The sequence below is a fragment of the Tasmannia lanceolata genome, unplaced genomic scaffold (genome assembly GCF_043159265.1).
Source record: "Tasmannia lanceolata isolate RefF3 unplaced genomic scaffold, GAP_Taslan_0.1 ptg000037l, whole genome shotgun sequence".
NCBI classification, from domain to species: Eukaryota; Viridiplantae; Streptophyta; class Magnoliopsida; order Canellales; family Winteraceae; genus Tasmannia; species Tasmannia lanceolata.
In genome coordinates, this window is record NW_027518714.1 from 45,669,351 (window position 1) to 45,689,501 (window position 20,151).

The 20,151-nt window shown below is 37.4% G+C and overlaps 1 protein-coding gene across 1 annotated transcript; it reads right to left on the minus strand.

Moving 5' to 3' along the window:
• Positions 1–16,420: 16,420 nt before the first annotated feature.
• Positions 16,421–17,565, minus strand: LOC143861482 (uncharacterized). Its single transcript, XM_077372408.1, has 2 exons — positions 16,985–17,565; positions 16,421–16,841 (listed from the first exon to the last, which is right to left on the minus strand). Exons 1-2 carry the CDS (start codon positions 17,563–17,565, stop codon positions 16,421–16,423), a joined length of 1,002 nt encoding a protein of 333 aa, XP_077228523.1.
• Positions 17,566–20,151: the final 2,586 nt, after the last annotated feature.

A 20,151-nucleotide genomic window follows, 5' to 3' on the forward strand; every position in this document is an offset into this window, starting at 1 on the left:
CCATAGTCATCCAAACGTGATACGGCGAAAAAGGAGACGAGAAAAAGTTGTATTGGTTAAACGGGTAGATAATAAATTCGCACCCCTGGTAGGATAATCCACCCCCCTTGTAACTTGAATTGTGGAAGACAAGACTCTGTATTTGTTTAAAACAAAACGTTGTCAAAACACAACCAACGTTTAAAATTGGGCAGTGGTAATTCGACCCCATGTATCTTAAATCGACCGAGAGAGAGACATGAGGTCGATTAAGATATTAGGGGATCGATTTATCACTGCCCGTAAAATTTCGTCATTTAGGGTAAAGTTGGAAAGTTGACAGAAAATGCATTTAATATGTTTAAAATGTTTTCTTCTAAAAAAGGGGGTTTTTCACTATAAAGTTTTAAAAGGAATATTAAACGGAAACCGATAAAACATGTTATTTAAAAAAAACAGAGTTTTGCTAACTGTGGTATATAGTGCCATGCATTGTCGGCCATACTAGTTGGGTGGTTGATAGGGTTCACACTTGTTTTTAAGGGAAGTGATATTTTCTCCCCCTTTTAAACTTGGGACATCCCCTCTAGTGCAACATTTTCCTCCAAAAACGGAGTTTTTTTCACGTAAAAATTTTAAATGGAAACCAATAAAACACGTTTTTTTCCAAAAAAAATAAAACGTTGTTTAAAATGGAGTCCTGGTACCATTTAAAAAAAAAACGAAGTCCCGGTAACTATACTGTATACTATGCATTTGTCAGCCATACAGGTTGGGTAGTAGCGTTCACACTTTTTTTAGGGAAGTGATATATTCTCCCCCTTTTTTACTTGGGCTAGCCACTCTAGTGTGTTTATGACTACTTTACACTAGTGAGGGTTGTCCCATGTAACAAAAGGAAACGAATAGATCATTTCCCATTTTTTACCTATAAACCCCTATCTATTATTATTATATATAAGTAAAGATGAATGTTGCACAACGTGGTGCTGCCACATGTTACCTCTCTATACGCTCTAGTTTAGCATATAATCTCCATGCAGGACTCGCCTAAAATCTCTTCCTCTATCAAATTCTCCGTATAATCTTTCCCTCTCCGTAAAATCTATCATTCTCTAAATTGAAAAGGAATTCCAATTAAATCTCCTATAATCTCTCTCCCTATTAGTTAAGTTTTAAAGAGAAAGTGGGAGAGGATTTTGACGCATGGCCTATCCATAGCAACCAATTAAACGCATGACTATCCATAGCAACCAAAATATTAGGCTATTTTAAAACCACCAAAATTACATATGTGGCCTTTTATCTTCCCAAAAATCAAATAACGCAAAGACTCTTTGTATTCCCGGATTAACATTTATTAAGAGTTATTTTGAGAGAGGACTCTTCTAACCATATAGGAAACTAAATCTTCTCTCTGCAATATATAAATGTGAAGGAAAGGATCTACGTGAAGCAATATAGGGTTTTTTTTCCCATCCTATGGTTTTCTTTTCTTTCCCATTTCTCAGGTATCTATTTAATTTGCTTTCCTCAATCTCTCTCCCCCTCTCTCGCTCTCTCATTTTCCCTTCTATTTCAGCAAGTAAATTCCACTTTCTTTTTTTATAACTTTGGTGTATCATCGAAAACCCATTGACGTGATCCTTGCAGGAAATTTGCTCCAGAAAGAGCAGTATACAGTTGGATCATCTATTAATCTATGCCTATAAGATCTGTTTTATGTAGATTACCTTTGGTGATTAATTTTTTCTTTTCTTTTTTTATGTGGATGCATTCTGTTATTTGTTGGTTTTGTTTATGTGCTTTGTTTTTGTTTGTGTAGGGTTCTGTTCTTGCTGGCTTCTCTCCCTTTTCTTTATGTGGTGCTGCTTTATTTGTTTAATGAAAACATGTAAGATGTGTACATTCATGATTATTTAGCGAAGAGGAATTTGCAGAAATCTGCAAAGGCCTTTGAAAAGTATTGTTGACAAATTGAGGGTACTGTTGTTGATAGAAAACATAAACTTGTTGCTTCAAGGCGTGATATCACTTTCCTTAAGACAAGATTCGCCCCCACTAGTAGTGTGCAAAGGGGATCCGCGAATTGCCTCCAAGATACAATGAAGCCTAGTAGGGAAGCCCTACTAATGTTTGATGACGCGTAGCACTAGCGGAATCAAACCCGAAATGCCCTTCCGAAATTTCAAGCCTTAGAGAAATTTCTAGATAATATTTTTTGCAGAAAAACAGTATGTAGAAATACTTGGGGATTTTGTAGGAGTGTAGAAGAGAGTGTAAAGTCAGTCAGAATTTCCAACTCGTTTTTCTTTATGAAATGACCGAATTCTGCACATTTTGTAGACCACCTGGTGTCTTTTCAGTGTGAAAAACACCTCTACAGGGCACCTTTCCAGAATGTTTGAAATCTGACCGTTAGATCGCACCCATTGATATTGAACGGTCCTGATCGATCCTAGATGTGACTATTGGTTTGAGTAAAACCTCTCTCCAACCCAGTCATCGTTAGATCAACCATATATGGTGTGGATCGCACCCCCTTGGCACTTGACCGTTGGGGGAAGGGACACAACCCATTTGATCACACCCTTTGACCGTTGGAGTTATGGGCCCGTTGGGCCAACCGTTAGACCCGAACCGAAGCCCAACCCAACCGGTCGGCTTGATGGGCCTACGAACCATTTGGGCCTAAAAAAGCGCCACTATGCGCTCTATAGCCCATTGCCCACGCCGCGCGCGCGCGTGCGCATGTGCGAACGGTGCGTTGCACCGTCCCGCGGGTCCAACCATGGGTTCAACCCAAAGTGCAATCAAACAAGTAATAGAAAAGTGTAGTGCTTTATAAGCCCTTCTCTTTCTTTTCTCTCATCCGGTACGGGACTATCTTTTCAACTACACTTCTACATCCTTTTGTAAAAGCAAATCTTTTCAAGAAAACATTTTTTTTTTCCCAAACGCTTTTTATAAAACATTTTCCAAAACACTAATACTTGATTTTGAAAATCCAAAATCACTAACAATCCCCCACCATTTTCAAAATCAAAGAAAATTTTCTCATCAGACTTGGAAATCTTATGCATAAATTAAGGTATCTCTCGATTTGAACCTTCACTTAGTGAGGACACATCAAAGTTAACCAGAATTGCATAGTAGACGTATCTTCGAACTAGCTATTCTATTTGGTTAACCGGATACGTCTCACACATAAGATTTCACCTCTTTGGGCAATTTCTTGAAACCGACACATGTACTAGCCTTGTGTCTATATCTTGATTTTATGAGCGCTCTAGAGACTAGTCAGGTCTCATAGGAAGCGGCACCACTCCCACACTCACATAGGTAGGCTTATCAAGAGTGCCCATGTAACTAAAACACTCCAACACTATGTTATAAGCCTATTAAGAGTTTAAATACTCAGCCTTCTCCTTTTAAACATTACAGGTACCAAGTACTTTACCTTGGGATGGCAAATAATACAGATTATAGTGCTTGCAATCACTCCATATGATGTATTTGGACTCATTGAACTCAAGACTTGATGTTTATTCAAGTGTTGAGTTGGGGTTCCATCATTGGTGATTATTGGTTAATGGCTTTAACCCCATCCCTAATGATGTTTTACACACCAGATCTCTTGCAAGAGCTTTAGTGAATGGATCCGCCAAATTTTGGCTCGATCTCACAAAATCAATAGTTACTACTCCATTAGTAAGTAACTCTCTTATAGTACTATGTCTAAGTCCTATATGTCTGGACTTACCATTATAAACATGATTATATGCCCTTGATAGTGTGGCCTGGCTATCACAATGGACATAAATCGATGGCATTGGTTTAGACCATAACGGAATTTCTAATAACAAATTCCGAAGCCATTCCGCCTCTTTACAGCATGCTGCCAGAGCTATAAACTCTGCTTCCATAGTTGAAGTTGTTATGCATGTCTGTTTCTTAGAGGCCCAGGAGACTGCTCCCCCACCAAGGGTGAAAATCCACCCTCTGGTTGATAAATGGTCTATACGCTCAGTTATCCAACTAGCATCAGTGTATCCTTCTATTACAATTGGATACCCACTATAACATAAACCATAGTCTATAGTTTTCTTTAAATATTTTAAAACTCTATAGACTGCATTCCAATGAGAAAAACTAGGATTACTGGTAAACCTACTAAGTTTACCTACAGCAAATGCTATGTCTGGCCTAGTACAAGTCATAGCATACATAAGACTGCCAATTACACTAGCATACCCTAGTTGAGAAATAGTCCTGCCAGTATTAAGATACAACTTTATATTTGGGTCAAAATGTGTTGAAATGGGTGAACATTCAAAATGGTTAAACTTTTTGAGAACTTTCTCAATATAATGTGAAAGGGACACAACCCATTTGATCACACCCTTTGACCGTTGGAGTTATGGGCCCGTTGGGCCAACCGTTAGGCCCGAACCGAAGCCCAACCCAACCGGTCGGCTTGATGGGCCTACGAACCACCGTCCCGCGGGTCCAACCATGGGTTCAACCCAAAGTGCAATCAAACAAGTAATAAAAAAGTGTAGTGCTTTATAAGCCCTTCTCTTTCTTTTCTCTCATCCGGTACGGGACTATCTTTTCAACTACACTTCTACATCCTTTTGTAAAAGCAAATCTTTCCAAGAAAATATTTTCTTTTTCCCAAACGCTTTTTATAAAACATTTTCCAAAACACTAATACATGATTTTGAAAATCCAAAATCACTAACATCTTCATATCCTGTTGGTAGTATGAGGAATGCTTGGCCTTGTTTGTTTCGGAATTTTATAACCGATTGTGAGTGTGTCAAACGAATTATTAGAATCATAATTAAACATATTTATTGTTCTTTTAATTTTACATTTAAGTGTAGTTATTAATGCAATTTGATGACGTGTATATACTGTCCAATTGCATTTATAAGAGCACTAAAGAAACGAAATTAACAAAAAGATAAATGAGGTTTGATGACAGTGATCCAACAGGACGCCCTTGAAGCTTGGTTATTGCAAGGGTGCCCTTCAGTTTAGCATTCCTCATGTGATATAGATACTAGGAATTCTAATTAGTTTTTCAAAAATCTAGCCGCAAGGGTGCCCATCAGATCCATGTCACCCAACCTCATTTATCTTTTCTTTAATTTTGTATTTTTTCAATGTAATTACAACTGTTCATTAGGTAGTGGATCTAATAAGATGCCTTTGCGGCTGGGTTTTTTCAAGGGCGTCCTATTGCAAACCCAACCTCATTTATCTTTCCCTTCTCTCCCATCCACTCAAACGAGTGAGAGTTTTTCATGAACGAAATACCCCAAAGCGTATTTGCATTTTTGGAGGGATATTTTCGTCCCACACAAAAATAATTATTAAGAAATATTTCCTAGTTTAAGTGAAACTAGGGCTTTTGCAAACCTACTAATTAAGGATTCTTAAAGGAGATTTATAAATACCCATCTCCATCCAAAATTTTGCAAGAAATCCAAGAGGAGAAAACATGTGGGCTAGAGAGAGAGAGAGAATTCAAGAGCCAATGGTGGATTTTGGTAAAGAAAAACGTGTGGAACCCTAGAAGAAGAAGTCGTTTTCTTTAAAGGTATGTGATAATTCTAGAAGTTAATATTTGTTTCAATTTTGAATCACAATGATCTCCTATCTTCTTCTTGAAGAAGAGAATTTATGGAGGACTGTAGAGGGTTTGACCTAGGATTTGTGTTTGGCAAGGGTTGATCTCCATCCAACAATTTCAAATTAATTCCCTGGTGGAATTGATGGGGAGATTCATACCGAGATCACTAATATAGATCTATATTTGATGTTTTGTGTTTTCCCCGGGGAAAGATTAGATTCTTGGGAGAAGAACTGTAAATCTAGATTTGAGTAAAAATTAGGGTTAAAGATGTTGGAGATTTCTCTTGTTCCCTTTCTCCATAAAAGTTTTAGCGGGATTCAGGTGAGGTTGTCGGCCTCTTGGGAAGCTCTCCAGTGGTACCAACCAGGCCCAATTTCTATATAAAACAAGTGAGTTAGAGCCATTTTGGTGCCAAAATAGGGGAAAGTCATGTTCTACAAAAATCCAGTCCCGAGGGGGGAGGCGGGGGGTACATCCATCCCGGGGCGGACGTCTGCACGGCAGTTTCCCCCCATCGACTGCTCTATCTTCGAAAAATCATAACTTACTCGTTTCTTATCCGTTACTCTACGGATATGCTGGGAATGTCTACTTTCTATTAAAATTGGTTTCAAAGATATTTAAGGAATATTTAATTATGTTAATTTCAAAATACTAAGAAGGACCCTAGAACGGTCTACTATTTTCTTCCCAGTTAGGCTTGCGAAGGCTATTTGAGTCTTCTAACCAGACAATAATGCTTGATAAAACCCTAATATGGAATGATGTGAATATTAGTTAACTTTTCTTGAAAGTTGAAACCCTCAAGTTGGGGTTGCGCATGACGGAATTCACGGATTACTCACTGTGAGTAGGCTTGTTCTAATTTTGATTGTATCATCCAATAGAAGATTGTTTTTGCAAGTTGTGCATGTTCTAAGGTTTTCAAATCATATATGGATGTGTCAGTGTACACATAGATTATATGTTGGACAAATTAGATGTTGTCCAGTAGGGTCTGATATATGGCTTGATTGAATCCAGAAATTAGAAATGTAAATAAATCAGTACTTAGCTTTTGTAGAAAACGTTTCTGTAAAACAGATCGAGAAGAAGAAGGCTGAGTCGTGCCACTGGTCACTCTCCTTAAGAATAGTATCCGCCCCCTACCGGTGCAAACCGGGATCCGCGAACCGATGCTCCAAGATAAAACAGCCAAAGTTGGCTCCAGTCCACGTGCACTCGCTGACTGGTCCACCCAGAATCACCGTAGAACTGTGCTCAGATCAGAACGGAGGAAAGGAAGAAGACAAGCAGAAACTTTGATGTTTTCTGTAAAAACTATATTCTCCAATGGTGCTGTTCTCTTCTTTTTATAGATGAGAATATGACTGTTGGAGGATAATTAATCACCATTAAAAGACAAAAATGTTTCTCTCCAACAGTCATATTTGTGACTATTGAGATTTGAAACGGTTTTGCAATTAAGGGGTGTATCTTTATAAAAAACATGGGGTAAAAAGAAAAACCGTTTTTGGGCAATAAAAATAACCTTTTTTATTTAATACCCAAACCCAAACCCAAACCCGGACCAGGACCCAGACCCGGCGCGCGCGCGCGTGTGTGTGTGTGATTTACATATGGGCTTGTGCTCTTCTAAAAGCCCAAGACCCAACAAATTCTAAAGCCCCTTGAAGGCTCAAGCCTTTCTCCAACTCTCCATCTTATATGGATGAGAAGAATTTTCTTCCAAAGCGATGTGGGACTATTAATTTGCCTTTGGTTTTGAAAACACACCACAAGCACACTCACCAAGATCTTGGGTTCAAGTCCCCACACATGCAAAAGTCTTTTGCTTTAAAACAAGAGAGGAAAACATAATTTGAATCTTCCCTCCAAATTTTTAAACAAAAAGAAAAAGCATCTTTGACTTTTCAAATCTTTTATTATTATTTTTGTTCAAAAATTCTAACAATCCCCCACAAGATTCAAAATACAGTTGAAAATTGAAAAACGGAAGTATCTGAGCACATTAGAAAATAGAGTGGATTCATACCGGTGTCTTTTGGACTTCAACCGATATTTAGGATAAACAGATTATGTTACCGAGTACGGGTAGAGTTAGACTCCTTCAACCTTTCCTCGTTGGTGTAACTGACTAACCTGTTATCCACACTCTACATTCGATTCCTTGGTGATTCATTCATAGTTTTGGAACATTTTGACCTTGTTCCCCTCTTGGTTCTCATGAATGTTCTAAAGAATTACTCGTTAAATTCTCATAGGAAGCGACCTTACCTCCACATTCACTTAGGTCAGTCATCAAGTATGCACTGCAAGTAACATACCACCCAATACAGGTTATGATCTGATTAAGAGTCTATAACTCATCCTCTCTCATTTGCAGTGAACACTATCTTTCATCATTTTGCATCTAGGAGTAGGGGGTGATAGTGTTAACAAACCATCCGGTGACTTGTTAGTACTCATTGAACCAAATTCCAGGGATCTCCTTTCACATTGGTTGGGTGTCCCTCACTAATGGTTCATGCCACGAGCTTTAACCCCATTCCTTGCGATGTCTCATAAACCACCTTGTTTATTTGTGGCTTTGTCAGAGGATCTGTCAGATTCCTCTCCGACCTTACAAAGTCGAGTGCTATTGTTCCCTCACTCAAGTATTGCTTTACCAAATTATGCCTCAGGCGTATATGCCTTCTTTTGCCATTATAGGTCTTACTTTTGGCCTTGGCTAAAGCAGCTTGACTATCACAGTGTAAAGACACTGAGGGAACCGGCCTTGGCCATAAAGGCACATCGGCCATAAAATTCCTGAGCCATTCGGCTTCAGCTCCTGCTAGGGCTAAGGCTATAAATTTCGCTTCCATAGTGGAACTTGTACTACAAGTTTGTTTAACCGATTTCCAAGAAATCGCACCACCACCAAGGGTGAATACATATCCACTGGTAGACACCGAATCTCTTGAATCAGAGATCCAATTCGCATCACTATAGCCTTCTAAGACAGCAGGATACCCCTTAAAATGCAGTCCAAAGTTTATTGTACCCTTTAGGTACCTTAACAACCTAGTCAAAGCCTGCCAGTGTTCATGTCTTGGTCTATGAGTGTGTTGACTAAGTTTTCCAACTGCTAGAGCAATGTCAGGTCTAGTACAGTTCATCAAATATGACACTGAACCTATAATCCTTGAGTATTCCTTTTGGGATACCATCTCACCTTTGTTTTTGTTTAGGTGTACCTGACAATCTAAAGGTGTCTTTGCAGGTGAACTATCATATTGTCCAAATTTCCTTAGAATGCTTTCTACATAATGAGACTGAGACAATATTATTTCATTTTCTTTTCTGATGATCTTCATCCCTAAGATTACATCAGCTTCACCCATATCTTTGGTTTCAAAGTTTGACATTAAAAATCTCTTAGTAGATTTTACTATGTCCAAATTAGTACCAATAATTAGTATATCATCTACATATACACAAAGTATTACACCTTTATCCCCATTAAACTTACTATAAACACATTTGTCGGATTCATTTATCTTATACCCATTTGTAATTAAGACACTATCAAATTTGTCATTCCACTGTTTAGGTGCTTGTTTCAAACCATACAGTGACTTAATTAGTTTACAAACTTTGTTTTCATGACCAGACACAATGAATCCTTCAGGTTGTTTAATGTAAATTTCTTCTTCTAAATCTCCATTTAAGAAAGCTGTTTTTACATCCATTTGATGTATTACCAATTTATGAATAGAAGCTATAGCTAATAATATCCTAATGGTGGACAACCTAGCAACAGGAGAATAGGTATCAAAATAATCTATCTCATTTTTCTGTCTAAAGCCTTTAGCTACTAGTCTTGCTTTAAACTTGTCAATTGTCCCATCAGGTCTTAGCTTCTTTTTAAATATCCACTTGCTATCTAGTGCTTTTGTTCGGTGGAAGGTCCACTAGTTCCCAAGTGTGATTTTCTATTATGAAATCTAATTCACTTTTAATAGCTTCTTTCCAAAATACAGCATCTGGAGATGTTACAGCTTCAGAGTAAGTTACAGGATCTTTATCTATTAGATAGGTGAACATCCCATCTCCTAGATTTGTTTCTTTTCTTTGTCTTTTACTTCTTCTGAGTTCTTGAAACTCAGAATCCAATTCCTTTTCAGTTTCAAGTTGATTTCTTGAATCATTACTAGGTTCTTTAGGAATTTCTTTCTTCATAGGGAAGTGATGTTCAAAGAACTCAACATCCCTAAATTCAATTATAGTGTTATATTCAAGGATATTTTCAACTGATTTCAAAACTAGAAATCTGTAGGCTGTACTATTTTGAGCATATCCTATTTTGAGCATATCCTATGAATACACAATCACATGATTTAGGTCATAGTTTTCTTTTCTTAGGTTCTGGTATTCCAACCTTAGCCAAACAACCCCAAACTCTCAAATGAGATAAACTAGGCATTTTGTTATGCCACAGATCATATGGTATTTGACCCTTTTTCTTTGGAGGTATCCTGTTATATATATAACAAGCTGAAAGAAGTGCTTCCCCCCACAAGTTCAAGGGTAAACCAGAACTTATCAACATACCATTAAACATGTCCTTTAATGTTCTGTTCATTCGTTCTGCTATACCATTTGATTCAGGTTGGTACGGGGCTGTGGTTTCATGGATAATACCATTATCATCACAGAACTTAGTTATAGAGTATTCTGTACCTCTATCTGTTTTAAGTCTTTTAATTCTTCTATCTAACTGATTTTCCACTTCATTTTTATATTTGATAAAGGCTTGTTCAGCCTCATCTTTAGTTCTAAGAAGATATACTTTAGTGTATCTACAGTAATCATCTATAAAGGTCATATAGTACCTTTTACCTCCTCTAGATTCAAGATTTCTAAAATCAGTTAGATCACTATGAATTAACTCTAATAAGTCAGATTTTCTTTCAACACTAAAGTGAGGTTTCTTTGTGAATTTTGCTTCAACACATATTTCACATTTTTCTTTACTAGGTTCAATTTTTTCATTTATTAAACCTAAATTACAAAGTCTTTTAATGTAAGGTGTACTTCTATGTCCTAATCTACCATGCCAAATATCAAAGGACTCAACAATGTAAGCAGAAGAAGAGGATACTTTTTCATTCAGGATTTCAAGTACATTAAGAACAAATAAACCATTTGCATTGTAGCCCTTCCCTACAAACACATTATTTTTGCTAATGATTGCCCTGTCTGCTTCAAAAGTGAGCTTTAGTCCATTCTTGTTCAAGAGCGCACCAGACACCAAGTTACGCCGTATATCCGGCACATGCAGCACCTCCTGAAGTGCAAGTACTTTCCCTGAAGTTAACTTCAGCAAGACCTTGCCCTTACCAACGACTTTTGAGGTCTGTGAGTTCCCCATGAAAACTTGATCCCCTTCCTTAACTAAGGTGTAGTTGTAGAAGGAGTTTCGGTTTCCACAACTGTGCTTGGTAGCACCAGTATCCAGAACCCACTCCTTTGGATTTTCCACCAGATTTACCTCAGTCACAACCGCTGCAATCACATCTGCCTCGGTTAAATTAACCTTAGCACTGGACGAACCAGTCTTTCGGTGTCGGCAGTCCTTCTTGTAGTGTCCGGGTTTTCCACATTCAAAACAGACTCCTTTCTTTTTGGGTCCAAATTTCTTGAAGTTCTTTTCCTTCTTCGGTTTCAGATTCTTAGACCCATCATTCTTAGTCTCAACAATGTTTGCCTTAGAGGTATACTCTTTGGCATTTTTTTGATTATCTTTTAGTCTGTTTTTCTCTTCGATTTTAATCCGAACAACTACTTGGTCTAAGGTCCATTCTTTTGTCTTGTGCTTCATTCCGATTTTAAAATCTGCAGAATCTTCAGATGGTTTTGATTGTGTAAGAAAAAAAGCGGCACCAATTTGTTGTAGAGCAAACAAGATCTGTTGTTTCCATCTTTTATAGTTCAATCCAGTAAGGCGTTCGATCTTGGAAAAATCTGGAATGGTGTTGAGAATTCTGTTCACAACAGAGGTGCGAACAACCGTTGGATTGGAATTCTCAACAGAGATGGTATCAACAGAAGTTGGGTTCGGATTATCAGAAGCCATATGATCAGATTTGAAAAATACGATTCTTAAGATTGTTGGACAAATTAGATGTTGTCCAGTAGGGTCTGATATATGGCTTGATTGAATCCAGAAATTAGAAATGTAAATAAATTAATACTTAGCTTTTATAGAAAACATTTCTGTAAAACAGATCGAGAAGAAGAAGGCTGAGTCGTGCCACTGGTCACTCTCCTTAAGAATCGTATCCGCCCCCTACCGGTGCAAACCGGGATCCGCGAACCGATGCTCCAAGATAAAACAGCCAAAGTTGGCTCCAGTCCACGTGCACTCGCTGACTGGTCCACCCAGAATCACCGTAGAACTGTGCTCAGATCAGAACGGAGGAAAGGAAGAAGACAAGCAGAAACTTTGATGTTTTCTGTAAAAACTATATTCTCCAATGGTGCTGTTCTCTTCTTTTTATAGATGAGAATATGACTGTTGGAGGATAATTAATCACCATTAAAAGACAAAAATGTTTCTCTCCAACAGTCATATTTGTGACTGTTGAGATTTGAAACGGTTTTGCAATTAAGGGGTGTATCTTTATAAAAAACATGGGGTAAAAAGAAAAACCGTTTTTGGGCAATAAAAATAACCTTTTTTATTTAATACCCAAACCCAGACCCGGCGAGGCGAGGCGCGCGCGCGCGCGTGTGTGTGTGATTTACATATGGGCTTGTGCTCTTCTAAAAGCCCAAGACCCAACAAATTCTAAAGCCCCTTGAAGGCTCAAGCCTTTCTCCAACTCTCCATCTTATATGGATGAGAAGAATTTTCTTCCAAAGCGATGTGGGACTATTAATTTGCCTTTGGTTTTGAAAACACACCACAAGCACACTCACCAAGATCTTGGGTTCAAGTCCCCACACATGCAAAAGTCTTTTGCTTTAAAACAAGAGAGGGAAACATAATTTGAATCTTCCCTCCAAATTTTTAAACAAAAAGAAAAAACATCTTTGACTTTTCAAATCTTTTATTATTATTTTTGTTCAAAAATTCTAACATTATACACTGATTGTTTTGATACATAGTATCGTATGTTCCGAGTATGGAACTACCAGTTGTATGATATATGCCAGGATGACTTAGTTCAGTCACAATTATGCGTCGGGACATAGTTTTGTCCGAGAAGGATGCAACAGTTGTAGTCCCTTTTTTGGGACAAGATTGGATCTAGTTAGATTGACACATCCTGGGTGAGACTTTCTGTAGTATACGAAGGGTCTCGGTTCAAGCCGCAGTTGTTGTTTCTCACAGTATTTTTAAGAGCATGATCCCTTGCAGTACCTTCAAGGGTGAGATCTTCCACGAGTATAGTGGGGATCCGGCTTCCAGCAGGATTGTGGGCAGGTTCCGTGATGATGTAGTCTTGCAGTACTAGTCTCACCATGCGAGTTACAGTTATCAGCGTGTTATGCCAGATTTTATTGTATCAGTTTTGCTAGCTAGTTTGCCATGGCAGTATACAGTAACTACATAGAATGCCAGTGAAAACAGTTGCTTAAATGTTTGATGAATTTCATGATGATATTCGTGTTATTTAATTGTTAGTTAGAACTTGTCTATTTCATTGAGCTTTCTGTCATTCCATGTATTCTATGTTACAGATGGCCAACAGTAGGATGTCTGATTCACGGGATCTGGGAATGAGACAATTATTTATTGGGGTTTTTGCAAAAAGAGTCTTCTCCTATGGACTATTTGCAAATAGAGTCGTGAAGTTTGACATTTTGCAAAAAGAGTCGTGACATTTGGCCATGGTTTGCAAATGCAGTAAATTGGACGGTCACTTCACGGAATTGAAACGGCATATTACTTTTAGTTAGAAAAAGACAGAAATACCCTTTATTTAAAGAGTATTAGGGGTGGCATTATGATATTCCCACCCCTCCTTTGGATTTCTGGAATCTTGTGGAAAAGTTTGGAAAAAAAATTGTAAAAATAACTTGAACCAACCTTGTTCAATTTTTATTTAGAGGGACCCTCAATTAAAGATTATATTCCTCTAAATTAACCATAATCATATTATTTCCCCCTGAATTGTGGGAAGAAAAAACTTTCTAGAAAAAAAAAATTCCATTAGAAAAGTTTTTCTTGCAATCCAAATAGGGCCACATCAATCCATTTCTTCAACTAATATAATTTGTCTGGTACTGGTACTGTCTTCATTCTGCACTTGGGCGCTTTCATTCTTCACTGAAGTGAGATACTACTATCTTCCCACACCCCTAGTTTTTATAATGGCACCCATTGAGAGGCATGCATTGATGTAATGTGGTACACCCGATGCAGCACAACCAAAACCTGATACAACACACCTTTGGTTGATCCGAACCATTCATTTGATTGAAATTGCTTTGTAACTCCCACATCAAAATCATGTGTATTGTTTGTTGTTGATTTTGGGAGTGCAACTTGGGTGGATTTGTAGGAAATCAGGTTGAGCTTTTCCCTTAAAATTGGGGCAGTTCGGGTTGATTCTGTTTCAATATTGTTTATCAAAAGCTCAACCTGATCTGACCCGAGCTGCACCCTTAGTTGACTTCAATCAATGATAGCTTTGCATCGTCCATATCTAACAACAAAAATAACATAATATTGGGTGTTAGAATTTGATTATTGGTCTTGTTATGGGGAAAATGAGACCCAAAGAAAGGCATATTAAGTGGACGGTTTTGACCAATCAAAGATGAGACTCTACATGCCCGTAGTAAGGTAGTTACATTGCATTACAATGAGCAATGAAAGATGAGATTCCCACAACCCAAGTAATCTTTTAGTAAGGAAAGTGGAATGTTGGTACTTGAGACAAAATTTGATACTTGAATACACTACAGAATCTACCAACAATTAAAACTTAGTATGAGTTCTGAAACTGCCAGCCCCTCTTTTCAAGCATTTCCAAAAATCTACAAAAAGTTGCCTCCCTAGATTGTTCCAAAATCCAAAGTTTGTAACTACGATTCCAACCTCCTTGACTATGAAGTCGATGTTCTCAAGTTGTCACCCGACGCCATACTAGTCAAGTTAATTCCAACCTCCCTGGCTATGGTGGTATATTCTTCTGTACGAAATCGAAGCCCGTCGCATAGATGTAGATGCACGCCTTCTTACACTTGATGATTGACTAGGAATAGCATCTTTGCAAGTTAGAGAATTATGACCAAACTTTTTACATCGTTTACATCTGACGGTCTTAGATCGCTTACTTTGCTGACCTTCATCAGGATCACGTCTTCTTTTCTTCTTCGGCCTTCCTCGCAGTCGACGGGTATGAGGTGGAAAGACTGTATATAGGGTTGTCAACGGATCCACTTTGGGTCGGATCCACCTATGTCACAGTCACGATCCATTCAAATTCCTTATCGGTCGGGTCGGAGTCGGATTGTTCTTCGGATCCTACTTTCCACGTCATGATCATGATCCATTTTAATTCGGACCGTCCATCAGAGTGTCCTATTATGTCCCACTAAGCTAAGTATACAATTAATTTTAAAAAAAAAGAGATAAAATGGCAATCCACTATTAGTGTGTCTCCATGCGTTTTCTTCAACTAAATTAAAAATTTATCTATGTTTAATCTATGTGTATAATACTACTTGTAAACAATAAAACTAATCAAAATTACATACACAGATATAATGTATAACTATTATCAAAGAATATGATGCATAAAGAACAAAACCCCTCTCTCTTTTCCTTCGTGAAAGTATGAAATAAAACGACTTAAATGAGTGAAATCACATCCATCTGATTCATTAAGTGATAAGAGAGGTTTTGACCAAAATACCCTTCATAGAAGGGTTAGCATTAACAAAATTTGGAGGTATTTTTGTAAACCATTTGGGATCGTGACTATCCAATGGGCATTTGTGGTGTGCCCATGCACAATCCAAAAATTTTCGGATCCCAGATTTGATGATCCAAAATATGCCAATGGATCCTATTCATATGTTTAGATCCCGTTCATTAACGTTCGGATTCAGACGATCCGTCGGACCGTCTGGATCCATTGACACCCCTAACTGTATAGGTTAACAGGTTAACTCTACATTAGGCCACATACGTACTCTTGTCAGGGAGTGCATAGATAAAATGAGCATATTGTTCAATGTACTTTTCGACATGAAAACATTTGTCACAATAATCTTCAACTTGCTCTCTTTTTTCAATTATAACTGCGGCTGCATGTATGCATGGTATCCCAGACATTTGCCATTGACGACATGAACATGTGCGACGATTAAGTTGGGTTGCAAATATTTTACTTTTCGTGTGAACTTCATAATCATCTGCACCAGTAAAAAACACTTGGCATGCACTTGAATTTTTGTTTATGTTGCCTAACTTCTTCTTAATCTTTAGTGTGAGCATCTCTGAGGAATTTAACAAATGTCTTCCTTCTTCACGACGATGGTTAAACATTAACATCATCTCTCTTCTAATATAATTGAACATATCAACTATAGTCATGTATCTAGCCTTCAATATCCAACTATTGAAAGATTCTTAGAAGTTATTGTATAACAAGTCACATTTCAGTGTCTCATCGAAATGTGACCTCGACCACATCTCAGGAGGTATTTGATTGAACCATTCATGAGCCGCTGGATTCAACTTTTTAATCTCCTCAAGTGCTTCCTTGTAGTCATGCACCAAATACGCCTTTGCTGCTAAAAAAATAATTTTTGCAATGCTAATCCAGGAAAGACCTTCTTGAAATTCTTGTACATATGGCGTACACAAAATCGATGATTTGCTAAAGGAAATACATTAGCTACTGCATTAATAAGGCCTTTTTGTCTATCTGATATAAAAGTCAAATCTATAGGCATTCCTCTCACTTGCTTCAATTGTTCTAAAAACCATCTCCAATTGGGCTCATCTTCTGCTACTACAGTTGCAAATGCCAATGGATAAAGACCATCATTTGCATCTAATGCAACTGGTGCAAGCAAGACTCCTTTATATTTTCCCTTCAAGAAGCATCCATCCAACCCTAAAAGTGGCCGACAACTACCAATAAATCCTCTATTGCAAGCATCAAGGGCTAGAAACATGTGCTCGAAAGAATGATCCGAACCTGTTGAGTACCTAGCATAAAAAGAAAATAATCAGCAAAAACATATGAACCAAATATATATATATATATATATATATATATATATATATATATATATATATATATATATATATATATATATATATAAGTTCAGAAAAAAAATGAATTTACTTACTTGACAATGCTTCCTGGGTTATACGTTAGAAGAGCATTACAAAACTGGGGGACATGACTAAATGAATCTTCAAATGAACCGAACACAATCTCTAACGCTTTTTGTTTAGCATGCCAGACTTTATGATATTGAAGTTTAAGATGATAAGTCACGTAGAGATGGTTCTTTATACTCTGCACAGCCCACTCAGGCTCTTTTCTTATTCTCTCTTTGATTTTATCACATACCCAAGAAGCTGTTGACATTTGATTTCCTTCATTATTAACAGAACGACAATGATTACTGCGCTCTCTCTCAAATGTTTTTATCATGAATGTATTGGTGTCCTCTGTCAATGATGCATGAATTCGCCATTGACAACCATCTGTCTTACAACGTGCACTCACTCGTACCTTCCCATTATACAAGAATTTAATATCAAAAGAATGTCTAAGCTCGTGCTCATCATGTACCATATCATTTAACTCGTGCTCATCATGTACCATATGATTATTGTGCTCTCTCTCATCAAGGTCATCTTGCACATAAACATGATGTGCATCTTTACTACTTCCTTCTTGACATGGATTGTGTATGTCCATATCATGCGCAGTGATATACAACTCAACCTCCTCTTCATTTTGCGGAAGCTAACATTGATTTGATTTTCCATGGAAGTGAATCTCACATGGTATATCTTCCATCCATCAACACTAGAATCCAAAGCAAAGCACTGAATGCACCTAAAGATGATGTATTTGAAAGTTGAAAAGCCTATCGAACTACATTCGCACGAAAACTAAAACACCCATTCCCAAGGCCCTGTTCGTTTAAGATTATGATAACTGATTGTGAGTAACAAACTGATTATTGGACTCAAAATCAACTTTAAATTTGAGTCTAATAATCGATTCTCAGATATAAGAGATTAAGGAGCTAAATCATGCACTTGTTCCTTGAACCCTGTCTAAAAAAAAAAAAACAATAAAAAAAAAAAATCAGTTCAAAGATCTAGATCTCTCCTGAAAGGGGGCAAAAAATAATAAAATAATAAAATAAAAAATTCAGTTCAAAGATCTAGATCTCTCCTGAAAGTGGGCAATATGGCAGTTGGGAAATCTAGTTCGTTCAAAACTTTCATCGAATTAAAATACACACAAGTTTTCTTCCTCTGTGGAGTTACAAACAAATACAATACACACAGAAAAAAGAAACCAAGAACAAATGATAAAACAGAAAAAAAAAATACTCTCATCAAACTAAAAAAAATACTATCATCAAACTAAAAATTTTCAAAGATAGAGATAGGAAAACCAGAAAAGGTACACACAGAACAAATAAACCAGAAAAAGAATCAAGAGCATGGCAAAGAAAACAGGGAAAAAAACTACACAGAAAGCAGAAAAAGATTCAAAAGGAGCCAAGAAAAACAGAAAGGGAAAAACATACAAAGAATAAAGAAACCAGATAATAAAATAAAAAGTTTACTTACTTGTCTCAAGAATTTGAGAATGAATCCCAAATTTGTAATCACGAAACCCTCTCCCTCTTCCCGTGTCTCTTTGTCTCCCTCTCCTACTTGGATTTAGAAAAAAAAAAATTAGGGTTTTTACGGTATGGGAATAAAAGGGTAGTTTTGTCCCTTTCTCATTTAAAATCGTCCCCCATTTGAACTCCGTCAAGATACGATTAACATTACGTGATTTGCAAAACGTGGCCAAACTTTTTGCAAAATATCAAACCTCACAACTCTATTTGCAAATAGTCTTTTTGCAAAAATCCCTTATTTATTTATTTGAGATAGTAGTAGTAGGACAAGACATTTTAGTTAGCAGTAGGTGGTCCATTGTGAGTTCCAGTCCCGGATCCTATTCGCATGATTGTAGTGGATCCATCAATAGGGCACGGAGCCACAATGACCGTGAGCGAACGGCTGAATGTTGAAGCAAAAAACGGAGAAACAACCTTCTTTGTTTCATTCATTCATTTGTATCATTTATATTTATGAGATTAGCTAGTTAAATTATGCTCTGTTTGATTATATGGTTCGTTCGAATGCCTTACATGTTCATGGTTCATGGTGAATATGTGGCGCTGTTACGTGACTGAACCGGATCTCAGTTTGGGGGGCGTGACAATGAGTATCTTCTCTCTACGGTGCGTGCATTTCCTAATGCCTCTTTTTGTATGTTTATACACACACATCCTACAGATTCTTTTGTATCTTTCCATTCTTCTAATCAGTTAGAAGGGTAAAATATTATCAATTTTCTTATATGGTATGTATCTTTATTAGTTTCAAGATTATTTCATATTTAAATACTACTTTCTCTTAATATAAGGGGAAGGACACACTTGATAAAAATGATATTTTATTTGATAAATGTGTGTATTTTGTGGAAATACTTTGGCAATTCACTTGCTGTCCCCATCATATAATCCTAATCCTCTGTTTCGTCTAGTTTTTACATTGTCATTTTATTTTCACTCTCTAAGCCGTTCATTTTTCTCACCAAATAAATCTGAGGGCTAGGCCTGGGACCATCAAATCAATAAGATTTTGCAGCCAACATAACTACGACGGGTCTAACAAGGGCGATGATAAATTCACCCCCTGGAAGATAATTTGCACCCCTGCGAAGGAGGGTATGTTGTGGCATTTAACAATGTTAAAGGGTTGCGAATTTATTATTTCCCGTCTTGCAAATGAATGTTTTAGATTTAGCGGGCTCCACTATACCTTTTTTCGGCCCCACCCATCATACAAAATCCGTGGAAAAGTAGGCAGATGTGTCTATTTGTTTTTTTTTCAGGAGGGGAGAGTATATCAAGCCCTAGCCCGGGTCCACCTTCGGAGCATGGGCTATAGAGACCCATCTAATTGGGCCTCAAAAAGCCTATTAGGAATGACACCCAACCCATTTGACACATTATTACAAAGGGAAATGATATCCGCACACCCGTATTTTGATAATCGCACTCCTCACTTTATTAAAAAGTGTGATATGACGCGCACCACAGGATGATCCAAACCGTCCATTAGATGTGCCACAGCCTAAATAATTTGTGCCCCAAAAATCATTTCCATAGGTTGATCCTAACCCTCCGATCTATAGAGGGTTAGATCAACGATCTAATATTATTGAATTTATTTCCCTCTATGGATCGGAGGGTTGGGATCAACCTAT